General features: G+C 43.6%; 1 protein-coding gene across 5 annotated transcripts in view; it reads right to left on the bottom strand.

Annotated features, from left to right (window-relative positions):
* Positions 1-23044, bottom strand: part of MAD1L1 (MAD1 mitotic arrest deficient like 1) — a 582466-nt gene that overhangs the window by 386828 nt on the left and 172594 nt on the right. For all 5 annotated transcript variants that reach the window (XM_019512951.1, XM_019512948.1, XM_019512950.1 and 2 more), the window contains one exon: positions 11009-11153. In XM_019512951.1, the coding sequence (XP_019368496.1) occupies positions 11009-11153 (145 nt within the window). The remainder of the gene's footprint in view (positions 1-11008; positions 11154-23044) is intronic.

Consider the following 23044-nt stretch of genomic DNA (forward strand, 5'->3'; position numbering starts at 1 on the left):
CTGTTCGGGGGGGGGGGGTCATATTCCAAAATCTGTGAAAACAAGATCCAGCAGGTGGGACACAGCATGCATTTGTCCTGCTTATCTTGGTGTATAATAAATTTAAAAGTCTCTTAATTAAATTACTGCCAGATACACTGTCACCAGAAATGAGGGGACAGCCCTGTGTTTAGAAAGCTGAAACTAGGGAAAGTCATTTAACTTTTCTATAATGAAAGCATTAGGTATCTACAGCAACTGTGGGAACTGATGCAAAAGCCAAACTCACACTACTTGCACTGGGCAGCAGAAAAGATGACTAGGGAGAAGAATAATTTCTCCACTACAGCCTCTCCATAGAGGTGACCCAGAGCAATGGCTAGTCACTACTACAAACCTTCTCAAGTCATCACCCCTCAAAAGGGGAAGGCAGGGAAGAACCACGAAGCTGTTCATCTTTCTCAGCCTGCTTACATCCACCTGCCAGCACAAAGTCCTTCTGCAGCTGAGCTCCACACTGCATAGCAAATTGCTCCACCCTCATATTTCTCCTATATGCTGAAACTTCATGGTGCCAGTAAGAACCTTGCTAGCACCATATGGGGAAACTTCAAGGTCGGAATTGTGACAGCAATTATTCCCTTACTTTTAAAAATTAAAGGCTTAAAATGAACCTGCTATGCTAAATGCTACCATGGTACAGAAGAGCTGCCAGAAAGGCAGCAATGCAAGGACAACCCATACTTTTAAACTTCTCTAGTGGTCACAGGTAAGTGGAAGGAGGCAAGAAGAGACACTCCAGGCCTACGCCGCGTGTAAACGAAACAAGGGGCGTGTGCGCACGACACTTCAAAGTGGGCTAAATGCTTTTGCACAGCTTTAATGGTGTCAGTGTTTGCACACCTTGGCGGCATGCTGGGCATTAATTCCAGCCGCTGTAGGAAATTCAGTGGCATAATGCAACTTAAATGACTTGGGGTGCAGAAAATTAAAACTCCTCTGAGGAGTTTTAGTTTGCTGCCCCTACAGCCACAGAGCGAAGCACTGGGCTCTGTGCAGCTCAGGGGCTCTGCAGGAAGCCCTGCAGGCAGCCTGGCAGCACCCCGGGAAAGCAGGCTTTGCCCAAGAAAAGCAGCGAGCCTGATTCCCCCCCCCGGAGCCTGCCTGCCTGTTTAAAAACCTACCGTTTCAATTTAGGGCCACCATTTCGTCTACACATGCCCTACTTCAGGCTTCAATCTGTAAGATGGTGTGCATGTTGTTACCTACAGAGCCAGTTAGCAAGCGAGGAAACCAGTAAGTCCATAAGAGTAATTCTGGGGTAAATCAGTAAGAACCCAAACAGAATTACTCAGCCCTAGGGAAAGAGGAGGAACGAGCTGCAATGGAAGCTGCGCACACACATGACAGAACCAGGCAAGCAGAGGAAGGTAAGGTTGAAGGAATAAAAAACTCCCCCACGTATGTATCTGCAAGTCCACATGAGAGAACACCAATTTGTTCTGCCCATTCAAGGCTCATCAAGTCCATGCCAGGAATTACAATATTTTCTTTTTCAGAATGAAGATGCTTCCTCCTTTCTATGATACTTCTTCTTCTATACTTTCCCTAAATCTACTGCAAACAGCTTCCTTGCAAAACACATCCCTTTCAGCTCTCCTTGTTTGTTCTCTATAAAGAGATTCTGCAATTGCACTGGCAAATGATATTAGTGACTCTCTTGAAACAGCCTGTTTCAAATAGGAAAATGGTTTGTGTTCACCCAATTCTAGAAGCCAATTTCCATTAGCTTAATATAGTCATGATATTTTACTGAGGTAATTATACTCTTAGCTATCAGTAACAATTAAACCCTTAGACTGGAGATGCTTAATAAAGGTCTCAAAATAAAAATCACACATTCCAAACACAGTATATTTAAATGTCAAGCATTCAAATAAGATGTTGCAATGAACATAGCAAAGCAACGAGTATAAATCAGCATAAGTCAGTTCGGCACTTTAACAAAATTCTAAGATGACATTAAAAGTATTGTGTAATTCTGATCACTGTGTTATGGGAAGGCTGGTGCAGAGACTGTAGACAGTGGAAAGCAAGACAAATGATTCCAGGGACTGTTATATTTTGCTTGCATGATAAATGGGGTGGGCCAATCAGGCTTCATTTCTTTAGCTGGTTAATAAGGCAAATTTGCATGTCGCAGAAGAGGGTGACACATGTAATTCAAAAACCGCAAAGGTTATACTGATGCAAATCGGTAGAACGCAACATTTTTTCATTGCCATCCGTCATGACAACTGGATTCCCAAATGCTTTACACTACAGCTAGATTATACAGAAGCAGAGCTAAATACAACACAGAGGCAGACAAAAATGAAAAAGTACAAGCAAAGGAGAAAATCAGGAGAAAAATCTCTCTCAGAATTTGAGATCTGAAGAGAGATTTGGATTCAGCAAGACAGATGCTGGAAAGCTGTTCCAGACGGCTGAAGCTTCAGAGGATTAAGATCTTGCATTAAGAACAGCAAAATCATTGGGAGAGGTAAAATAGACTAGTGCTGGACATGGAAAGGAAAGGAAACATAGAAAGATGATGGATCGGGCCTGGCCAGACCACACAAGACTGCCTCAGGACCTCAGAGCAGAAGGCCCACACTAGGAGAGGACTGTGCAGGAGAGCAAATCCCCCACTTACGAGCCAGATACCAGCCCTCCGAAGGACAGAGCAAACCGCAAGAGCAGGACCCGGCAGAGAGTGCAACCAAGTCAGGAGATGGGTTCAGTTCTCAACCACACTGCTGCCCCAGTGTATGACCTTTACCAAGTCATTTCACCTCTGTGCCTCCACATCGGTGTGAGAGATAAGATATACCTTGCTATATACAGGGCTTTAAGGAAAAAGAAGAGGTGGTGGCAATCATACCCAGTACATTTACTGAGAAGCCTCAGTCAGAAATTAAAGCCACTTTTCTCCTGGCAAATCCTTTTGGGGAAGCTGGTACCATTACCCTTCCCTGCCATCACAGTACAACTGTCTCAACAAACACAAAAAGGGTACAGGTGCACACCTGCAGCTCATGATCCGTGTCCCTGTGGTACACCTGGCCTGTTGTGAAGTGTGTGGGGCAGGTCCAGGGAGAGCCTTCAAACTAAGGGTTGGTGTTTCTGACTCAGGTCAAAAACGGAAGGGGAGCTCATCGAGTTGTCTGAAGATGTGCTTGATGGGTGTACATCTTCATGGGCAGATCTAGGATTTTGAAAAGGGGGGTGTGGATGGGGTGGCACAGCATCACATAAAACACAACACATTTTTCTCCAGTTACAGAAAAAGTAGATGCTTTACTAATGTGCTTGAGGGCTAGCACTATATTATTCAGGTTAAGATCAAAGCAAAAAAAATGAATAACTTGGGGAATGAGCACTGATTTGCTAGATTATATATAAAGTTTAAAAAAATCACAACGAACTAGGCAAAAATAGTTAAAGGATACTGTATTATTATTAGTCCTGTAGTTAAATGTATGTCTCTTACTATCAAGCTGCTCAAGAAGGCTGATTTTGTTTTGTGAATCTGAGTGTCTCCAGTACTTCACTGTCAGTAATTTCTATACCTGAATTAGTACTGACACACCTAAGTTAAGGTTTTTAATTAGAGCTAAAACAGTTTGCAGGGCTGTGAAACAGTTGACAGACATTACCAGGAATGGGTAACAGATATGAAACTTGCAGAAGAAAGGATCATTTGAATAGTAGAGCCTCAGAATGATTAAAAATGATAGAGGATCATTAACAACTGTCAAGTGCAGAGAGATTAGCAGGAATCAGGGAGATGATAATGAGCCATGAAAATCAATTGACTGGCTCAGCACTGCCTGGATAAAAAGGCTGCTGCACTTCTCGGGCAGTTGGTTTTAAAGTTTGGACGGAGCAGGAATCAAGGGGCAGGGGATGCAATTGCACCACTACACCCCCTCCTGGATCAACCCCTATACTGTGCCTGGCTTTTTGTGATCAGACCTGACAAAGAATGACATGCATTCAAAAGCTCATCTAACTTTATCCCAACTACACAACTGGTTTAAAACATCATCACCCTAAGAAATCCTCACCTCTTCTATATGAAAAAAGAGGCAAAAGCTGTGAGCCTGCTAGCATCTGTAGACGGTAGATTTGTGGTGGCAATGGCAAGGGTTTCAGCACAGGCCAGGCTAAGACTCAAGAAAACAGAAGCCAGCACACTTGGACACTAACTAGAAGAAATGCAAGAAATGGCAGACTGAATTGGAGGTAGGAACCATCCTAGAAACCATTGTTACATAGGCCCCCAAAGGGAGGGTGGTACTAAAAAGGACACATGGGAGCAGGCACAACTCAATCCCGTGGCCCTGACAGTCTCAACCCAAAGTGCACAGGGATACATACCTAGGGGAAGCTCTACTTCAGGGCTGGTTTTGGTAGTCTTACAGCTCTTATTATAATGGATGGGCTGTTTAGGGTTAAACTTGTTCACATCCCTGTTAAATGGTTTAATTCACTCACTTGCCTGAATTCCTAAAGCAATACAAATACTTCCTATGAGTTAAGATCAGCCACCATGGCGGTGTTATGCTGAATCTTTACCAGTTACAAAACAAATCAGGAGGTAGATCAAAGCATGCATTCTGCCAGGCTTAATGAACAGTTTAATCACCCAGCTCCATTCCTGATGGATCTCTGCAGTCTTCAGCCCTAAGAGTGGCTCATACAGTTTGCATTGACTATTGAAAAGATACCTTCCAGGGACCATCAGCAAGAATAATCAGTTTGCGCTGGTTAATCAATATTTATTTAATCTCTTACTCAAACCAGCACTATAAAAATGATGTCTCACTAAAAGCAGATTTACCCTCAGAACTTATGATCCGGTTGAACAACACTGAAAAGACAATGGAAATGTAAAACTTTTCCCACTGGGAATAGAGTACCCAAAGGCAGGCGATCCACAAACAAGGAGCAAATGATACAAACAAACAGACCAATGTTCAGGAAAATTAGCTTAATTCACTGATTGCATTAGTCCCTTGCAAGAGAACAATGAGTAAGACAACAGCAGCACATGTTCAAGACACAGTTTGCCGTCTGAGGGTTTGCATGGGTTGGGACATATTGTTATCTAATGCTCCTTATTTTGAGCTGCTGTTTTCTTTAATTCATCAGGACGCACTGTGTTCTGGCCATTTACTCAATGCACCCCACGGGGCTGCCTCCCACCCACTCTGCAGAGGTTCAGCATGCAACAAGGGACACAAAGGACTGCTGCTCCCCAGCCCACGGACAATTCTCAGATGGCTGGACCCAGCTGCTTTCCTATGCCTGGACAATGCCAAAGTGATGCAAAAATACCCTAAAGCCCTGACTTTCCACTCTGACTCCCCCCAAGTGAGCAGACTGGGACACTTGGCAAAGGATCACCATTTGCTTTCTTCCCAACCTGGCTCCTACTCGGTATGTCCCCAAACCTGCTCCCTGACACCAGAAGCCATCCTCTACCACAAGGTAGATCAGGGCTTTGATTCTAGCAAACGCTGAATCAACCAGCTGGCAGCACTCAAACAACGGTTCTCAAAAACAGACAATCTTGATTTCATAGATTTCGTAGATGTTAGGGCTGGAAGGGACCTCGAAGATCATCAAGTCCAGCCCCCCGCCCCAGGAGCAGGAAGTCAGCTAGGGTCACAGGATCCCAGCAAGATAAACATCCAAACATTTCCTGAATGAGTCCAGAGTAGGTGCCTGCACCACTTCTGGAGGGAGTCTATTCCAGGTCTTGGGGGCTCAGACAGTAAAGAAACGTTTTCTCATGTCCAGCCTAAAATGGTCTTGGAGGAGTTTATAACCGTTGGTCCTTGTTTCTCCTTGGGGCACTCTGGCGAACAGACGTTCTCCCAGGTCCTGATGTACACCCCTTATGTACTTGTAAGCAGCCACCAGGTCCCCCCGAGCCTGTGCTTTTCCAGGCTGAAGAGTCCCATGGCTCTCAGTCTCTCTTCATAAGCCCTATTCTCTTGTCCTCTGACCATGCATGTGGCTCTCCTCTGGACTCTCTCAAGCTTCTCCACACCCTTCTTGAATTGTGGAGCCCAGAATTGGATGCAGTACTCCAGCTGCAGCCTCGCCAGGGCCGAGTACAGCGGGGGGATAACATCCTGAGATTTACTTGAGAAGCATCTATGGATGCAAGCCAGAGTTTTGTTTGCTTTACCAGCTGTGACATGGCAATGGTGGCTCATGTTCATCTTGTGGTCAGTCACGACCCCCAAAGTCTCTTTCAGCCATGGTGCTAGCGAGCATAGCACTGCCGAGCCTATAAGTATGCTGTGGGTTCCCCCCTGCACAAGGTGGAGTACCCTACATTTATCGGTATTGAACGTCATCAGGTTTGTATCCACCCACTTAGTAAATTTATCCAAGTCAGCCTGGATTGCTAGCCTGACCTCAGGTGTGGACGCTATGCCCCAAAGTTTGGTGTCATCGGCAAACTTAGCCAGTGCGCTTCTGCCACCAACGGCCACATCGCTGATAAAAGATGTTGAAGAGAACCGGTGCAAAGACAGAGCCTTGGGGGACTCCACTGGTCACGAAGTGCCATAATGATTTGCTACCATCAACCCCTACTCTCTGGGTCTGACCTCAGAGCCAATTTCCCAGCCGTTGGACTGTGGTGCAGTCGAGGTCACAGTTGGCCAATTTATCCATGAGGAGGTCATGGCTTTTTTAAAGTCCAGATATCTGACATCAATCTCTTCTCCCTTGTCCAGGTGATATGTCACCTGGTCATGGACGGAGATGGGACTGGTCAGGCAAGACCTATCTGCAACAAACCTGTGCTGGCTATCCCTCAGGATGTTGCCCTCAGTCAGCTTATCCAGAAGGGTCTCCTTGATCATCTTCTCCATGAATCTTACCGGGGATTGAGGTCAAGCTGATTGGCCTGTAATTCCCGGGATCTACTTACCGCCCTTTCTTGACGATGGGTACCACATAGGCCTTCTTCCAATCTTCAGGTACTTCACCTGAGCGCCATGAGACCAAAAAGAACCTAAAAGACCCAAAGCCAGCAGCAGTGGTGTTGCCTTTTACAGCCCGCTCTGTAAACAGGTACCCTGAGCTCTGTGCAAAGCTCTCTGAAAAGGAGAAAGAGAGAGAAATGCATACAAGCTTAAGGACAGCAGAGTCAAAGGCAAAGTTACGTTGGTAAACACGGCATTCAAAGCCAATCTGGCATCAAATCAGAAAAAGAAGGGAAGAGACAAGATCAAGTCAAGCTGTGCCTTTTCCTCAGGACTTCAGGGAAACCTCCCACCCTTCCTGTCACCTGTGGAAAGGCATCAGAGCTACAGCAAAAGTGAAAGTTTCAGGAAATTCTGATCTTAAACACCACACAGCAGAGCCCAGCCAAGCAGAACTCAGGCAGCTAGAAAATGAGCAGGTATGTCCCTTCAAACATTACATTTCTCATCTACCAGCATAAAGCGAGAAGAACAGCACTCCAGAAAGCACCTTCACACCATCAATTTCAGAGAAACCCTAGGGTGCCCAAGTCTAGCATTGACACTTAATTTAACATATGCATGTCAAAAACTAATTGCACTCCTGTCTTGGAAACAGTTACCCCAACTTGCAAAGCACTCAGCACAGACATAATGACTGTATTAGCATTAGGAGCCAGGGCTCACATGCTTAAACCTACTCCCCTGGCATAGTTTGATAAATATGAGAATTCTAAGTACTAGCATAAGATTGAAACCTAGGTACTTGTTTCCCAAGCCTCACACATGCAACCCAAACAGAAGATGGAGGTTTGGGCTGATTCATGAAAATGGCACGTACTGAAAACTATGCTAAAGCTGAATATTAACCGAAGCAAGGCAGGAAAGATGAAGGAAGCCCAAAGTAGGCATAGAGACCAAAACAGAGGAAGGAAAGATTGGAAGCAATGATGGGAAGATCAGAGCACCCCAATGAGGCTAAGAGATGATGGACGATGACAAATGGTGAAATAAGGAGAAAGACCCAAGCCATGTAGGTGTGAAGGGGGACCATAAAAAAAAAAAAAAAAAAGGAAAAATTATCCAATCTCTTTTTAACTTCCCGCTTCCTCCAACTCTTACGATCAGACATGGTCATGTGTAAGGTAACTCGCATGAGAAGTATAAAAAGGGATAAGAACAGCAAAACAATTTGCTCCTGAGCATTGTGTCAAGGAGGAGTGGATGCTTTTATTACTTAAGTAGCAGGAACCACTCTGATGGGGAAACATTTGTTTTGTGGTTGACTTTTATTTAAAAGTGATAAACAGAAATCAAATTGTGACTTCCCAGATATGCCTGGATCTACAAAAAGAGGAAGATACCATCACTGAGTCTTGCTAAACTGGCTGGGTCTATTGTACTCCTTTCTTTGCTTAGAATAGAACCGATTCTTCGCCTTATCAGGCGGCCAGATACAATCATATATCAGGATGCAACTGAGACTGTCATATCTAAGGAAGCTTCTCCTAAAATGGTATTTCCATAATCCTGTTTAACAAGGTACACAAGGTTCAATATAAAGAGCTGGACAAATTAAGTTCTCTGCCTTTTTCCATTCTCGATGACACAGACAGCCGCACAGTCTACTACTGATGCCACTAATTAGATGATTAAATACCACTCTAGGTGATAAGCTTTCAGGGTAAAATTATTATTTTTAACAGGCAATATATTTGCTCAATCTCATTTTAAAATCACAAGAACTTTTTTCTTTTTTTTTTTTTTTTTTAAACTTGAATGAAATTACCTCTCCTGATTCTTACTGGGTAGAGCAACCATTGGAAGAAACAGCACTGAAGATACGGTGCCCAAGTACCACAATACAGCAGTGCTTTCCCAAGGAACTCAAGCAATCCCTAGACAGAATCTAATTTCTCAGAGATGTATGTGCATTTTCTCCTTTAAAGGAATGAGATGAGGAGTTACACTGTCCACTGAAAGCTCATACTGTAAGAAGCCAAGTGCATTTGCTATGAACCCAGGTAGGCCATTCTCCTCTTCTGGGAAAAAACACCTCCGAGATGAACAAGACCAAGAGTCCCATCGCTTCAACACAGAAATAAGGATACCATCAACTCCATGATAAAGTTGCAAGGACAGTACAGTTTTTCTGTCCAGCATGTTAAAAACCAACTTGGTACCCTGTTCTACCATAAGACCTGGGCATCTGCTGAGGAGTGGAAATAGGTTACAAAGGAAATATTTTATTAATCTATTGGGTAATTACTTTTTAACTAAATTGTGGTAGTGCTGGAATGATGTAGCCATGATAATCCATAAAATAGGTGAGAAGCAAAGATTTTTGGGAGCAGTATCTTTTACTGGACCAACTGCATGGTTGGGGTAGACCTGAAGAAGAATGCAGTACATATGAAAACTTGTCCAAGTTGATCCCAAACAGGTAGTTGGTCTAATAAAAGATTATCGCCCACAAAAAGCCTTGTCTCTGGCATCCTTTCTAAATGCTTGCTCAAGTCTAAAACGCTCTAAAAAGCCTCGGGAAGGTTGTATTTATTGATATCAGAAGACTGCCAGCTGTCGTCTTCTTCAGAATATCCAGAATTTCCCAGATCGGCCTACACCCACAGCTGTATCGTGACGGACTGACAACAAAACCAGAAACGTATGGAGGGCAGGAAAAGCCCTGGTTGGCAGTTTGTAGTTCTGGTGAACCCAAGGGAGCAGAGGTTTCCTTTCCTAGTTGCAGTGCAAAAGCTTTGCCAGCCACTCAAAATGCAATGCCTTCCCTGACATGTCAAGAAAAGCGAGAGAAGCTCTTTCTTCGTCCCACTTAGTGGACTCTCCATGGCATTAAATACTGTGGCCAGAAAGATTTTAAATAATACCCTCTTGCAAAACAGCTGCTTCACACTCCAGCAAGCCTTGCTTAGTGTACCATACATCACAGCCTCTTTGGCTCAGCAGTGACACAGAATTACAGAACTGGGCAGAAAACAATTAAAGCAAAATCAAGAGGCTGTAGTTAACACTCAGAATTAAAGCCTGAAACAGCAGCAGCATGCTTCTTCTCCCTTTCTCCCATTCCTCCCAGGTCATAACTTTCAACCTTCGGTCTAAACAGGACATTTGTTGATCAAAACTCACTCGTGACTTCTTGCTGGGTTCGGCCTCCTTCAGCTGAGATAACAGCATCTTATTACCCACCTGTCTTTTCCCAACTTTCTTGTTTCCCCCAGCAATCACAAACCTTCAAACAAGCACATACGTAAGCTTACTCATGTGAGAAAACCTACTGGCTTCAAGGGAATTGCTCAGATGAGTGATGTTAGGCCTGGGTGGTTTGGGGAGGTTTGGGTGCACACCTCTGTGGCAACAGAGAAGTAATAAATAATAATCTTCCCTTACAGAAGAGTGTTACAGAATTTAATATAAAATTATCAATATTCTATAGGCTTTTTGACTCATCCTACCAAATTTAATCAAAATTACATGCTGCTAAAGATTTTTGTAGGCGGGTTCAAAGGAAGCACCATACTAAAACTAACTTTTTAAAACTCAACTGCTTTAACTCCTTCTACTGTATTCTAAAGGACTTGGTTCAACATAAGAGGAAAGTGCCTTCCTTGTCCTCCATGCGGTGCAGCCATTTTATTCTATTTGGCAAAAGGGGAGTGGCAGCCATCAGAATTATGATAAACTCCGTTCAGTGGCTCAGGTGACATAAGTACGCCAACGATAACGCGACTTGCAGATGCCAAGAATGAGATTAAGTGACGTATCACTTACGTATCAACAACTTGCAGCATGCCAGTAATGAAGCCAGTACAGTTATTACCGAAGACAAAACTCATGGCATTGTTCTAGTACCTAAGACCTGGAGCACACATGGCAGTACTTTAGTATCAATTAGAGAACAGATCAACCAAGAACCAAAGGGCATCCAGGAAGAGCATGTAGGTCAAAAAGAAGGGCATATAACCTAGGTCTAGAACCTGTACCTTGGTGAGGAGCAGCACTCGTTTCTGCAAGCGTCTGACCAGAGCTTCGTGCTGCTCACGTTTCTTCTTCTCGTCCAGTAACTGGTTCTGGATTCGTAATACCTCCTCTTGTAGCTGCTGTCGAGCCTTCTCTAATATCCTGGCACTAAGAAAGAGAGAGAAAGAATGAACTCGTGAGGTTTAACACCGCCTCAGCAAAACCAGGAGGATGGGGCAACAGCAATGGGACCTAGGGTGTCATCTTACCTATGCCCATATGCAGCTGTAAACTGCATTGCCATTATCAGCATTACTTGGAAGGACATTATTAAAAAAAGAGAAGATGCTCAATGACCAATCGTGGAGCTTAGCACCACCTCTATTTATACTATGCACATACAAGATATAAAAACAGCAATCTTTTACAATCAGCAAATCTCCTCTCAAGTGCATATTAAACTAAACTTGTTAAATACATGCATAAGTTCCAGCAACAACACAAGTCTCGGGGTTTCACTCTACCCTTTTCCTTTGTAACCAGTTGGAGTCACAGTTGCCACTGCGCATGGTTTGCATCTAAAGACAGCTATTTGGTTAGTATCTTTGATAACTACCCATGTGTTGCTCTTGACAACAACCTAGGGTGAGCACAGAGCTATCTTCCTGTGGCTGGGTAACAACACACAGGATGCAACATGGACAAGACTATGGCCAGCTCCCAGCAGCCAATTCTCCCACCTCCTCCCAGCTTTCAGTGAAGAAACCCTTGAGTACAATACTCTACATATTCTTTGAGTCATTCTGGGTGCATGCCCCACGGGTACTCTTGCCACCTGCTGGGACACTCAGGATAGCTGAACCACTCTATCCAGGAAGCACCGGTACACAGTTATGCAGTACAGCAGACGCAGGCAACAAACACGACTGATTCGTGGAAAAAACTGTAGCCCCGGAGCACCTATCCATAGTGTCTCCAGGAGGTGAGGCAGATGACAGTATCACACACAGGGGACAAAACCACTTGTACCTACCACGTTAATAGGCCCTGAAAGGGGACTGGGAGTGCACCAACAAGTCTTCAAGCAGACTTCAACGCATCAAAACCAATGGCGCTGTCAGGCAGACGCATCAAAGCTCTGCCTCTCCAGCAGAGAGAAAAACAGAACAACCTAAGAAAATCTGCCAGAGCCTCAAAGGGGTGTTTATATCATCATAAATCAAAAGAAAATAGAGTAAATAAAACACCCTTAAATGAAATAGTGCCATTATTCACATGCTGCTTAGATGCATCAGGAAAATGGCACTTTTCTTTAAAGATGCTCTTAGTCTAAATTAAGTACATCCTGCACTGCTGGTTCACCAATTTGTGCTACTTGGAAAATTTATGTAGGAATTGACCAGAACTCTCCAAGCAGCAGTTTCCATACCTGCACTCCTTCCCTCTGAAGACGACTATGCATTTTAAGGCATTAGATGAATTAAAAGACTATTTAAAGTTCCAGTTCAATTTGGAACCATTCACAGACCAATTTAATAATCAAGGACTGTGAAATAGACTCTTCATTGTTGTATTCAGGTGGGAAAGTTCATCAAAAGGGCTTTAAATCTGCATTTAAAAATGGATAATTTAATTACCAGAGCACCACTATTTCCCTGATTCTGTTTTAATTAATTAGTTACACAAAAAGAAGCTTGTGCCCAGCAGCGGTATCTATGGTGATGGAATGTGAAGTAGCGTCTGCCTCTCACTGATGGAGCAATTCTTTCTCCATCCGAACCTCAGGCCTTGTCTAGTCCATTAAATTTTGTTCCAGCTGTGCACAGCCAAAGCCCCTCGGTGGCACAGGAGCCGCCTTTTCTGCTGGCAGAGTTCAAACCACCTCTGCAGAGTGAAGTAGAGCTCCACCACCGTCCAGCACAAGGTGCCAATACACAGGCCAGCATCTTTTGCTGGCCACCATGCTCCTTCCAGCCTTCCCCAGATGCCCCTTCCCTTGCGGCAGTGCAACTCCTGAGTCGAGTCACACAGAGCCACCAGAAACATGAGGACGTGCATGTGCTCTGCCAGCCTGGAGGTGATGACTGCTGCCTGCCATGAGAAGTTCTGGCAGCAGCCACAGGTAAGTGGAGATAAAACCTCAGGCTAAACATCCCAAATTAAGTTGCCAAAGCTCTTAATAGAACAGCGTTTGCCCAAGTCAGCAACACCAGAATTCCCCAGTCGTAGCAGACAGAATCTAGCTTTCACCGTGCTCATTTTTCAGATAAATCCACCATTATAGGACAGCGCTCTGCAAGCATTTAGAGAGAAACTATATCAAAAAGGTGTTTCCATAGCAGCCAACATCCAGAAAACTCAGCAAACAGACACCAGTCATTCCACAGTGAAAAAGGGACAAGGATCCTGCGAGAAAAGCTGAGAACAACCCAGGAACATGTCACAAGGAAACAGTGGGAAACCCAGGAAGAACAAACTACCTGTGACGTACAGCGTTAATCAGGTCCTTTGAAAATTGTGCAGACACACACTTTACCAACTACCAGTCTCAAAAGTGCTAATGCTTCAAATGTTATTTCAGGACCATAGCAAAATTCAAAGAAGAAAAATCAAAGGATTGCTCAAGTTAATTAGTTACAGCCCAAATTAAATATCAATGCAAACCTTCACCAAATACCGTACAATAAATGATGTTATGATATAAAAATCCTCTCTCTCTTTGCTATTGGTGAGTTTAATTAATAAACAGCTCTTCCAGACCTGAGTTCTATATTCTATCAAAGAGCTTCAGCCCTGAGTCAAGTCGGACTAGAGGAAAACTATAGGATCAAACATTCAAAGAACCAGAGTCTCACATCTGACTGCTGCAGAAAATTTTGGTAGCATATTTTTTTTTAATCCCTCTAAGTGTGAACTATTTTTATAAGTCCTGAGTGGGTTGGCTGATCAGATTTGACCTGATATTCAGAGTGAAAAAAAGGAAACTTGGTAGAATCTAGTCAAGAGTCATGAAATGTCTTTGTGATGCATCTACCTTAGAGACGGCACACCTTTTTTCTAAACTGCAGAATTGGACACAACTAAGAGGAAAGCAAAAGGACAAGTGTGCAGGTTATCTATATCTTCTCGCATTCAATAATGCTTACATTTTCCAACCTCAGATGAAACGCAGGGATCAGTTGTTGCTGCCAAAATGTAAGCATCATCAGAACGATTGTTCAACGGGCAGTAAGTAACCATGTTCCACTTCTGAAGATTAAGCTTTAAGCTACAATGGGCTACTGACCAGTAGGAAATCTTCCATTCAAGCTTCTAACAATTTTTCCAACACGCCACATTTTTGGACTTGCCAAAACAAAGGTGATTGTAGTCCTTTCTTCGTCCTTAAGAGCAGACAGGTAACTTTTCCAGGTATTACGGTATGAACTAGCTGGCCAATATTAAAGTTACTTTCCCTAGTGACAAAAAGCAGGATTCAAAATCAGGTTCAAACCAGCAACTTGTACTATGTTATTATCCCAGACATTATTTTCTATGCCAATGACAACACTGGCTTTTTAATGCCAATCACTCACCTCAAACCAAACAGTTTTTAAAAACTCATAAAAAATTAAACCCCAAAGGTCCATGGTTCAGCTGAACCCCGAGCACCTTGGCATTTTCAAAAATCTCTGCAAGTTCAAAGCAAGCTTTCATGGTTTCAAAGTGAAAAAGTCGCTTCTGTTTATCAGAATTAATGAGCCTCGTCCCTCAGCCCACTGAACGAAGTGCCGGTCTCTCATGTCCCAAGCTGGTGAGAAGCTCTCTTCATACTCTGCTCTTCCATTCTGCAATCCACTTTCATGTAATCTTAAATTATATTTCATTTGCCAGAATATTCTTTGAAAGGCTGAGAACAATGAAGACGGACAAAGAATACAGAAGCTATAAGATAAATTTTAATAATCTCAACACATGACAAAAGCAGCTGTCAGCTCTCTTCCAGTGATGGATAAAACTAACACCCCTTGCCTCCAGCCTATCTTTTCTGTAACCTCTTCCGCCCCGCGCGCTGCAAAATCTACCAGAGAGGGCAAACAGAAAGCTAGAAATATAATTCTGTACAACAGACTCTGGAAAAGATCAGAGGGCTAGCCATAGTGCGCCAACAGTGAAAATAGGGACTGCAGGGGTCACGCAGCAATTTCAAAGAAGATGGCAAGGGGGCATGATGCCAGGGCCGTATGCATCAAAAGCCACTGTACCAACAAACAAGATAATATGGATATGATGAGAACTGTGCAAACATACAGGGAACGATGTAAGAGATATTTCACAAAGAAAACCTAAAGGAGCCAGCAATGCAATTTGTACACAACTGCTACACAGACTAAGGCCACGTTCTGCAAATTAACAAGGGAAGACAGCCAGATGTGCGACAGCAATTAATATGTTGGAGGAAAGCAATTCCCCCCAACTGCATCCAGACTACATACAGCCTTGCCAAAGTATTTGCCCATCTATAAATGGCAGGAAAAATCCCATAAACACCAGAGAGACCCAAACAAAAGGGAAACTGATAAATAGAGGGCTTGAGTAAACTGAAGCATCTGCTTTCCTGGCTCTTCCTTCCAGTTTTGCTAACCAATATTAAAGCACCACCAGTGGTTCATGTCACAGGGTCTACTTCATAATAAAAGAATATTCTTCCCTGGAGCCCAGCCGCAAAGCCCCAACCCATTCAGTCCTGTCTAATGAGAGGATGATAAATAGCTCAGTCTTTGATTTGAGAGAGCAGTGACCCCCTCTTCTGCAAGTGTCACTGCATCTGGTTAAATCATCGTGGCAGGAATATGCAACATCTGGAACAGGAAGATGGCATGAGAGGAACAAGCATGATCAAACAGGTACCAGGCAAAAATATAAGGGAAAAGAACAAGACAAACAGGAAGGAGGATGAAAGGAGAGAGGTAATGAGGAAGAAAACAGAAGCAGTCAAGATCAGGAAAACAGAAAAATCTTTCCTATGAGGAAGCAAATTGTGGTCAGACACTGAGTACTACTTAAAAAATAAATAGATAGGTCAGGGCCAGGATACTGCAGGAGCAACCAAGCTGCCTGAATCAACATACCCAGGGCAGACAGACTGCAGCACAAAAGGTGAAGAAGAACGTATTGATATTAAAAGCATTTCAGATTCCCTCCTAACACAGATGTACGATTCGAGATATTCAACAAGTCCAGGTTCTCCTCTGCATTTTAAAATTTAAATGGGGATGATCCTCCCTTGAGGACTATATGACCCTCCTGAGGCCCCTTCTAACCCTACTTGTCTAATATTGTTTCTATGACTTGTTTTTTCTTCTGCAGACACTTCCCTAGGAGCCACTACCATTCTGGCATCCTTCTGCTGTTCTCCACCAAGGTGCTTTTGCTGTACTATGCACCCATGGCAGCTAGTGAAGCCAGTAACTCCATCCTGTGCGCGACTCAGTTCCCCCTCTTTTGTAAGGAGAAGTAGCGGTAGCTAACATTTCTAGTATCTGAAGTTAAAAATCACGGTGTCAGGCAGTTCAGCTGCATCATCTTCATAGCTAGAGAAAATCCTAACTGCACAGCTTATGAAATATTACATTAAACATAACCTGCAAAGGAGTCAGGAGGGAAGGGACTGTGTGCCTGTTACCCACTATTCCCCCTCTCAAGTATTGATCATCTTCCACGAGACACCACCTGCCCACACAATATTAACTCATTTACCCACCCTGGACCTTTTCAGTTACCCTTCCACTGAGGTTTCCATCCACCAGTCACCTGAAAGCAAACAGTTCTTGTGCCCATGCACTGCCCTATGCATGAAGAAGTCTTGAATCACAGTGGTTTGGCAAATAAAGAAAACCTGTAAAGAGAATTATTTGGCTTGTGTAGATAGATGAAGTGGGTAAAGAGCATATTGATGTTTGGAGCTTTATTGATGCACAGCGAACGGGTGTCATCTGAGTGCATATTTGGTTTTGCTGTCTAACCAGCAGCAAAAATATCAAACTTGGATTCAGTACCTCCAAGGTGAACTTGGCATTCAGTCACAGAGCAGGAACGAACACAAATCTAGGCGCTCCAGCCTTTCCTTCTGTCCCCAAACTGACAGAAATTATAATGATTTCCGCGAAGAAGCCAATTTACATCAGGCATCTTCCACCTCCTTACACTAGGAGGTCAATCTGGTTGCTACAATGCAACCGTTCCCATGGAAACGGACAACACACCATCTTTGTTTCACCCTGTTACAACAACCAGCGACACAGGGCAATGGATTGAAGGGCCACAGTGGCAATCAGAAGGCAAAACAGGCCCTATTTAAAGAGGGGCCTAACGCATCTCTAGAAAAAGATTACTTTCCAGAATGAACCAACACATTTGCTCCTTGAAACAATGCAGCTCCAATCCCAATGTTAATCTGCTAGTCAATATGGGACTCGCTGTCAGACTAATGCACACGCACCACCAGCAATCGAGCATGAGCATGTATTTATCTGACAAGGTAAATGACATGTATGGGCAGTGATTTCTTTTAGAGGAACGAGAGCTGATGGAAGAAATATGCACACCACTAATTTCTACCAAAATCAAAACTTTCAGGAGCAAGAACTCTCCAGAGATGACTGCACTGGGGGTTTTTTCCCCCCAAGTCTCAAAGACAAGAGCTTCCAGTTTGGGATATTTTGGTTTCTGAATAAAATGTTACCACCTTATGTGATCTGCAGGACACACACTGCTTCCAGATGTGCAATGGTAAGGAAAGAGAGACAGTAAGTGATGCAACCAAAGCTGCAGAGAAAACAAGAGGCACATCAGCACCATGTCTCATCTCGTCAGCCTGGGCTAAGGAGTATTTGGCACACTCAGCAAAAGGGTTCAGTGGCTTGTTGTCACAGTGAGCCAGGGACAGACCCCAGCTCCTGGTTTCCAACCCTGAGTTTTAGCTAGCCACCTGTGATCAGCTCAGTCCCTTTGGGCATTCAAGCACTGTTATCCCTGAGCATTTAATCCCATTGGTAAATGTTGACTGGAGGTGAAGGCTGGACTTTCTTCTCCCTCTTCCCACTGGTCATGGATCTATAAGGAAAGAAATTGCGTCTATGGGGAATATACCATACTTAGTGGTTAAAAAAAAAAAAAGGAAGAAAAGGAAAAAAAGAAAAGAATTGCTGCTGCTTCTCCATTAGATATTGCTCCAGCCCCTGGGGGCTAAGGGTCCCAGAGAGTCTGGGCATGAAAGGAGCAAGACTGTGCAGGCAGGGAATTGAAAGGGGTGGGAAGTGGGGGGGTGGAAACACAAGGAAGACGTTTCAGAGAAAACCTCTGCCTCGCACAGTAGTGATGCAAGACGTCTCTCTGCAGCTGGCTTTATTTACCCCCATCTCATTCAGATTCTAAATGCTTCAGTGTCATTACACGTTTTTTCTTTGAAAACAAAAATCAAAACAACTGAAACAAAACTGAAAATGAAAAAATCCAAAAGCCTGAAATAATTACTAATCAAAGGAAAGGCCTGCACATGAGCTGGTGAAGCCACCGGCCAGCTCTACCCAGTAATTTCTCTCCATGTCGCCTCTGATGAGTTTTATATTTCTAACATTTCATCAATTTGAATCACCAAATTCAATTTGCATTCGCAGATAAACAGAGAGAGAATGGTAAATACTCTCATCTGACCTTGAAGTGTGAGAGAGAAAATTGCCCTCCACAATTTCAATTCAATCCCAACCGTAATGAATAATGCAATTTGCCCCATCAGTTATCAATCTGTAATCACACACTTGTGCACTGGAGGAACATGCTTTCATGTCTCAGCATGAGATGGAGAGCCAGGCAAAAAGATTTATACTCTTTTTGCCTGGAGCTGTCACAAGCCCTGGTGCACTTCCCCATGTGCGTAGGACTTGCCAGTCTTCACCCAGGGTGGCATCTCCCAGAGAAAGGCTCCACTTTGTGTCTCTTCACCAACCCTGCGTGTTCAGGATCTGGGAACTGAGAGGGATGTGCCCCACAAAGGGGGTTTTCAGCCCAATCCCATAAGCTGTCTTCCAAGAAACGTCCCTGTGCTGCTCCAGACCTAATACACACACACACACACACACACACACACACACACACACACACACACACACACACACACACACACACACACACACACACACACACACACACACACACACCTTTCCTTTCAACTGTCAAAGGCCCATTTCTACATGCCCGTGCAATACGCAGCATCAGAGTGCAGACTGCTGGCGGCTCACATATCAGCAACCAGAAATGCTTTAAGGTTCTGCTATATATTAAACTGATACTTACAGCAAAAGCGGAAAGCCTGCCTGGAAAGGGCAGACTGAAAACTGAGGAGAAAGGAGAAGGACAAGTACAGAGAGGAGAGCAAAGGACACCGCATGGAAGAAAGGAGTGGGAAAATGGGCATGATGAACTGACCGCTCACTACACACACTTGCTGGAACCCCGTGGTCTTGCCATTAGGCTAAGAGCTCATCTTCATAAAATAAAGAGGGTCAAAGTATGTGGAACGATAAAAACAAAATATGAAAGCCCTCTATTGAAATCTAATGAGAAGGCGCCTCATGACTCATTACTGCTCCATGAAGGCTCTGCAGAACTGTCTGCATGACCTTTTCCAATAAGCCTTCATTTCCAATGTGTATTACTGTACTTCAGCATGAAATGAGCACCGCATACCGCTGTTCACTCACATTTCTGATCTGAATGCTTTTTTTAGACTACCAAATGCACTTACAGAAATAGGTCTCTCTCACATAGTGCATGCAATATGATTCAATGGCAGACCCAAACCATAATTTTGAATAAAATGCTAGGTTGCAATGCAGAAACTAAACACTGGTCTTTTATCACCAAATCCAGTTCAGGCGTCCTAAGTATACTGATCATAGCGTTATTAACAGATAACTTGCCCACCACAGATGTTAGGCGGTACTAGTAATATCCACCCAGAATAGATGGTCAGGATGCAGAGATAGCTAGAAAACACCTAGCTTACTTCCATGCAGCCAGCACTCTCAATCTGTCAACTTTTACAACCTCCAACTTACTCTCCCAATGTATTTTCTTCTGTACAAAACCAAAATAGCTTTGGTTTGTTTAGACAATAGCAATCAAAGCCATCTCCCGAACTTTGGAGCAAAGTAGTCCACAATAATAGTAACTCCATTAAGTATAGCAGCACAGCAGGATAGCTCACTATTTAAACATAATAACATGCAAAAATCTACATTAGAAGAGCATTATTAAGGTTGCAAAGTCAAGCACTTGAAAGTTAGCAAATGCTAGAATCAAGGTTGCTGAGCTACCCTTAATTCAGCCCCCTTGTGAAGATGCATTATGATTGCCTTTGATTACATAATCACATGCTATTTTTTCCACCCTGCCTTAATGGTGATTCACGGTTTTCTACTGACTGAGACTTGTCTGTAGAACTCCTACTTCATTTGCTGCAAACGCTGAAAGGTTTGCCATGAATCAGACACAGAACTGACAGAAAATAAAGGAAGGTTTTATGACTAAGGCCACTGTATGAGCCCTGGAGAACTGGATTCTCTCCCCACCTCAACCATGGAGTTTCCACATGGTACCAGGCAAGTCACTTAAACCAAAATTTTGCCAGGTGGAGGAACACACTACTTGCGTGTTTCTCACTTTTACATACATAGCTTGAGACCATGAAATGTGGTCTGCAGAAGTAATGAGCATCCAACACTAAGTGAAGGGAAGCTCCTTTCTGTCTTTCCCGTTGGCCCATTCATTCCCAGGTCTAGTTGCTTCCCCTAGCTAAAATCACCGTGATTTTAAGTTAACATGGGGGTGTGGGAGACATTTTCCCTTATCTCATCCTTGGAAATTGCTAAGATATTGTACAGCAGGGCTGACACTGTGCAATAATGTTCAGCCCAAAGCTGACACACAGCATGGAAAATTTAAGCCCAAACAACTGAAGTCCTGCAAAATGATCAGCAAATAAACACAGAGGTTTATAATGGAGACCACTGGGCAACCTTAACCAGAACTATCACTAGCAGCCACACCTACATTATTAAATTTATTAAAATAAATGTACTTATTATGGGAGATTATTAAAATTACAAAACAAACCATCTTCACCATATGCTCCCTGTTAATATGCTTTGCTAAGCCTGGATTGGCTCACACACATCCCATCCCAATAAAATCATTCCCAAACTCTCCAAGGCCACTGTTAAATTTAAAGACTGCCTTGTAAATGCTCCCGCAAGGTACATTTATGCAAAATTAATATAAAACACTAGGTAATCCAAATGGTAGCATTTTACAACACAGGTTAAATTAAGGAGGGTGGAGGAAGGGAGAGCTCCCACAGTTCCCTGCCTGATGCAGCAAGAACTAACCCTGCCCTACTTCAATCACTGTTTACATCCCCTTTGTGCATGTATAAATGGATATATGAGTTGCAAGGCATAGAAGAATCAGGCCCTAAGGGCCTGGTCCCAGCAATCTGATTAGAGAAAGCTGGAATCTGTCCAAAGTAAAACCTTCTGAATAAGTATCAAACTGTGATTGTCGGTGGTTTATTTTGAAACAACTTTCACTTCTACAACACGCTCTTCACAGATGCCAAGTACAAACTACAGTCTCTAACTCTGCTCATTAGTTCCTCCCAGACAGCTAAGCACAGGCAACCTCTTCGCCAAGCCAGCATTTATTGTAGCATTCATTTTTCCAGCTATGGAAATAGAGACTCTAATATGCTAAACTGAAGAGTTACGAATGAAACCCTTGCCATCCTATTCCTAGAGGTCTCTACATCCGTGCTATGCTTTATCTGACCCACAAAGCCAAAGTCCAACGGCAAAGTTACTTGCATCTTCTACCTTGCAGGGTTTTTGGCTGTAGCCGTTTTGGTCTAAGGACATTGGCAGGCAAGGTTCTTTGGGTAGATGTGATCTCTTGTATTAGAGCAACTGATTACTTGTAACAAAAGTTCCTTGCAAACTTTTGGGCATCAGCACCCTTCTTCAGGCACAGGGAGACCCCGTAACTCAAGGGTGGGCAATTATTTCAGGCGGAGGGCCACTTACTGAGTTTTGGTAAGCCATCAAGGGCCGCATGACAGGCAGCCCAGGGCAGATTAATATTAATTTTGTAATTTTTTTAGGGGCCCTGCGGGCCAGATAGAATGGCTTGGTGGGCTGCATCAGGCCCACAGGCCATAGCTGTTCTGAAATCTCCAAGGAAGGAAAGAAGCTAGAAGTGTGACAGGAGGTCAATGAAAATATAAATAGGTGGAAATTAGGAAAACAATGGGTAGAGAAGGGAAGGCGGACGTTCCCTTCTCAATTCAGATTTTAGTTACCTTGATTCTGCTGCATCACTATTTCTAAATGTTTAATGAAACAATGCTACATTCCTGGCAATGTCCCTACAACAAACACTTTAAACAGACAGCAGTCAGGTGGAGGAGTCAATGACCTTTACACTGAGGTTTTCTTGCGAGGAAAAGCGGAAAGGTCAGGCCCTTGGCTTGAGCAAAGCTGGAATAAAGGAGAAGAATTTCAGACAGTGACCACAATACCTGAAGGCATTTGAGAGCTCAGGAAATTCTAGATGCAGATCTCTCCCAGGCTCCAATATTTCTATTTTGCCAGCCACTCCGACAACTACCTACATTCACCGATACACAAAAGGCCCTCCCACTACTTCTGATGTAGCACTATCAGTAGTCATAGTCTACACTAAAAGCATGTGAAAGGCAGCAACTGAAAAAGTGAAGCCATTTACTAGTACCCACCCTTTGCTGCTCCACTCACAGGCACGCTGCTTACAATTACCACAGCCACCACAGACCACAAACACCCCATTGTTAAAGCTGTTCTTTCTTGCCCTCCCATGAACATCTCAGATTTTTCTTTTCCAGCTCCATTAGCTATGGTGTAAGAGCAGGTTGTGCTGGGAAAGGGTGCATTCAGCAATCACTCACAGCCAAGGGCTAATTCCTTCCGTGTCATTCAATTCTGGCTGAT

The sequence above is a fragment of the Gavialis gangeticus genome, unplaced genomic scaffold, assembly GCF_001723915.1.
Source record: "Gavialis gangeticus isolate Ggan-Ray unplaced genomic scaffold, GavGan_comp1, whole genome shotgun sequence".
In the NCBI taxonomy this organism is placed as follows: domain Eukaryota; kingdom Metazoa; phylum Chordata; order Crocodylia; family Gavialidae; genus Gavialis; species Gavialis gangeticus.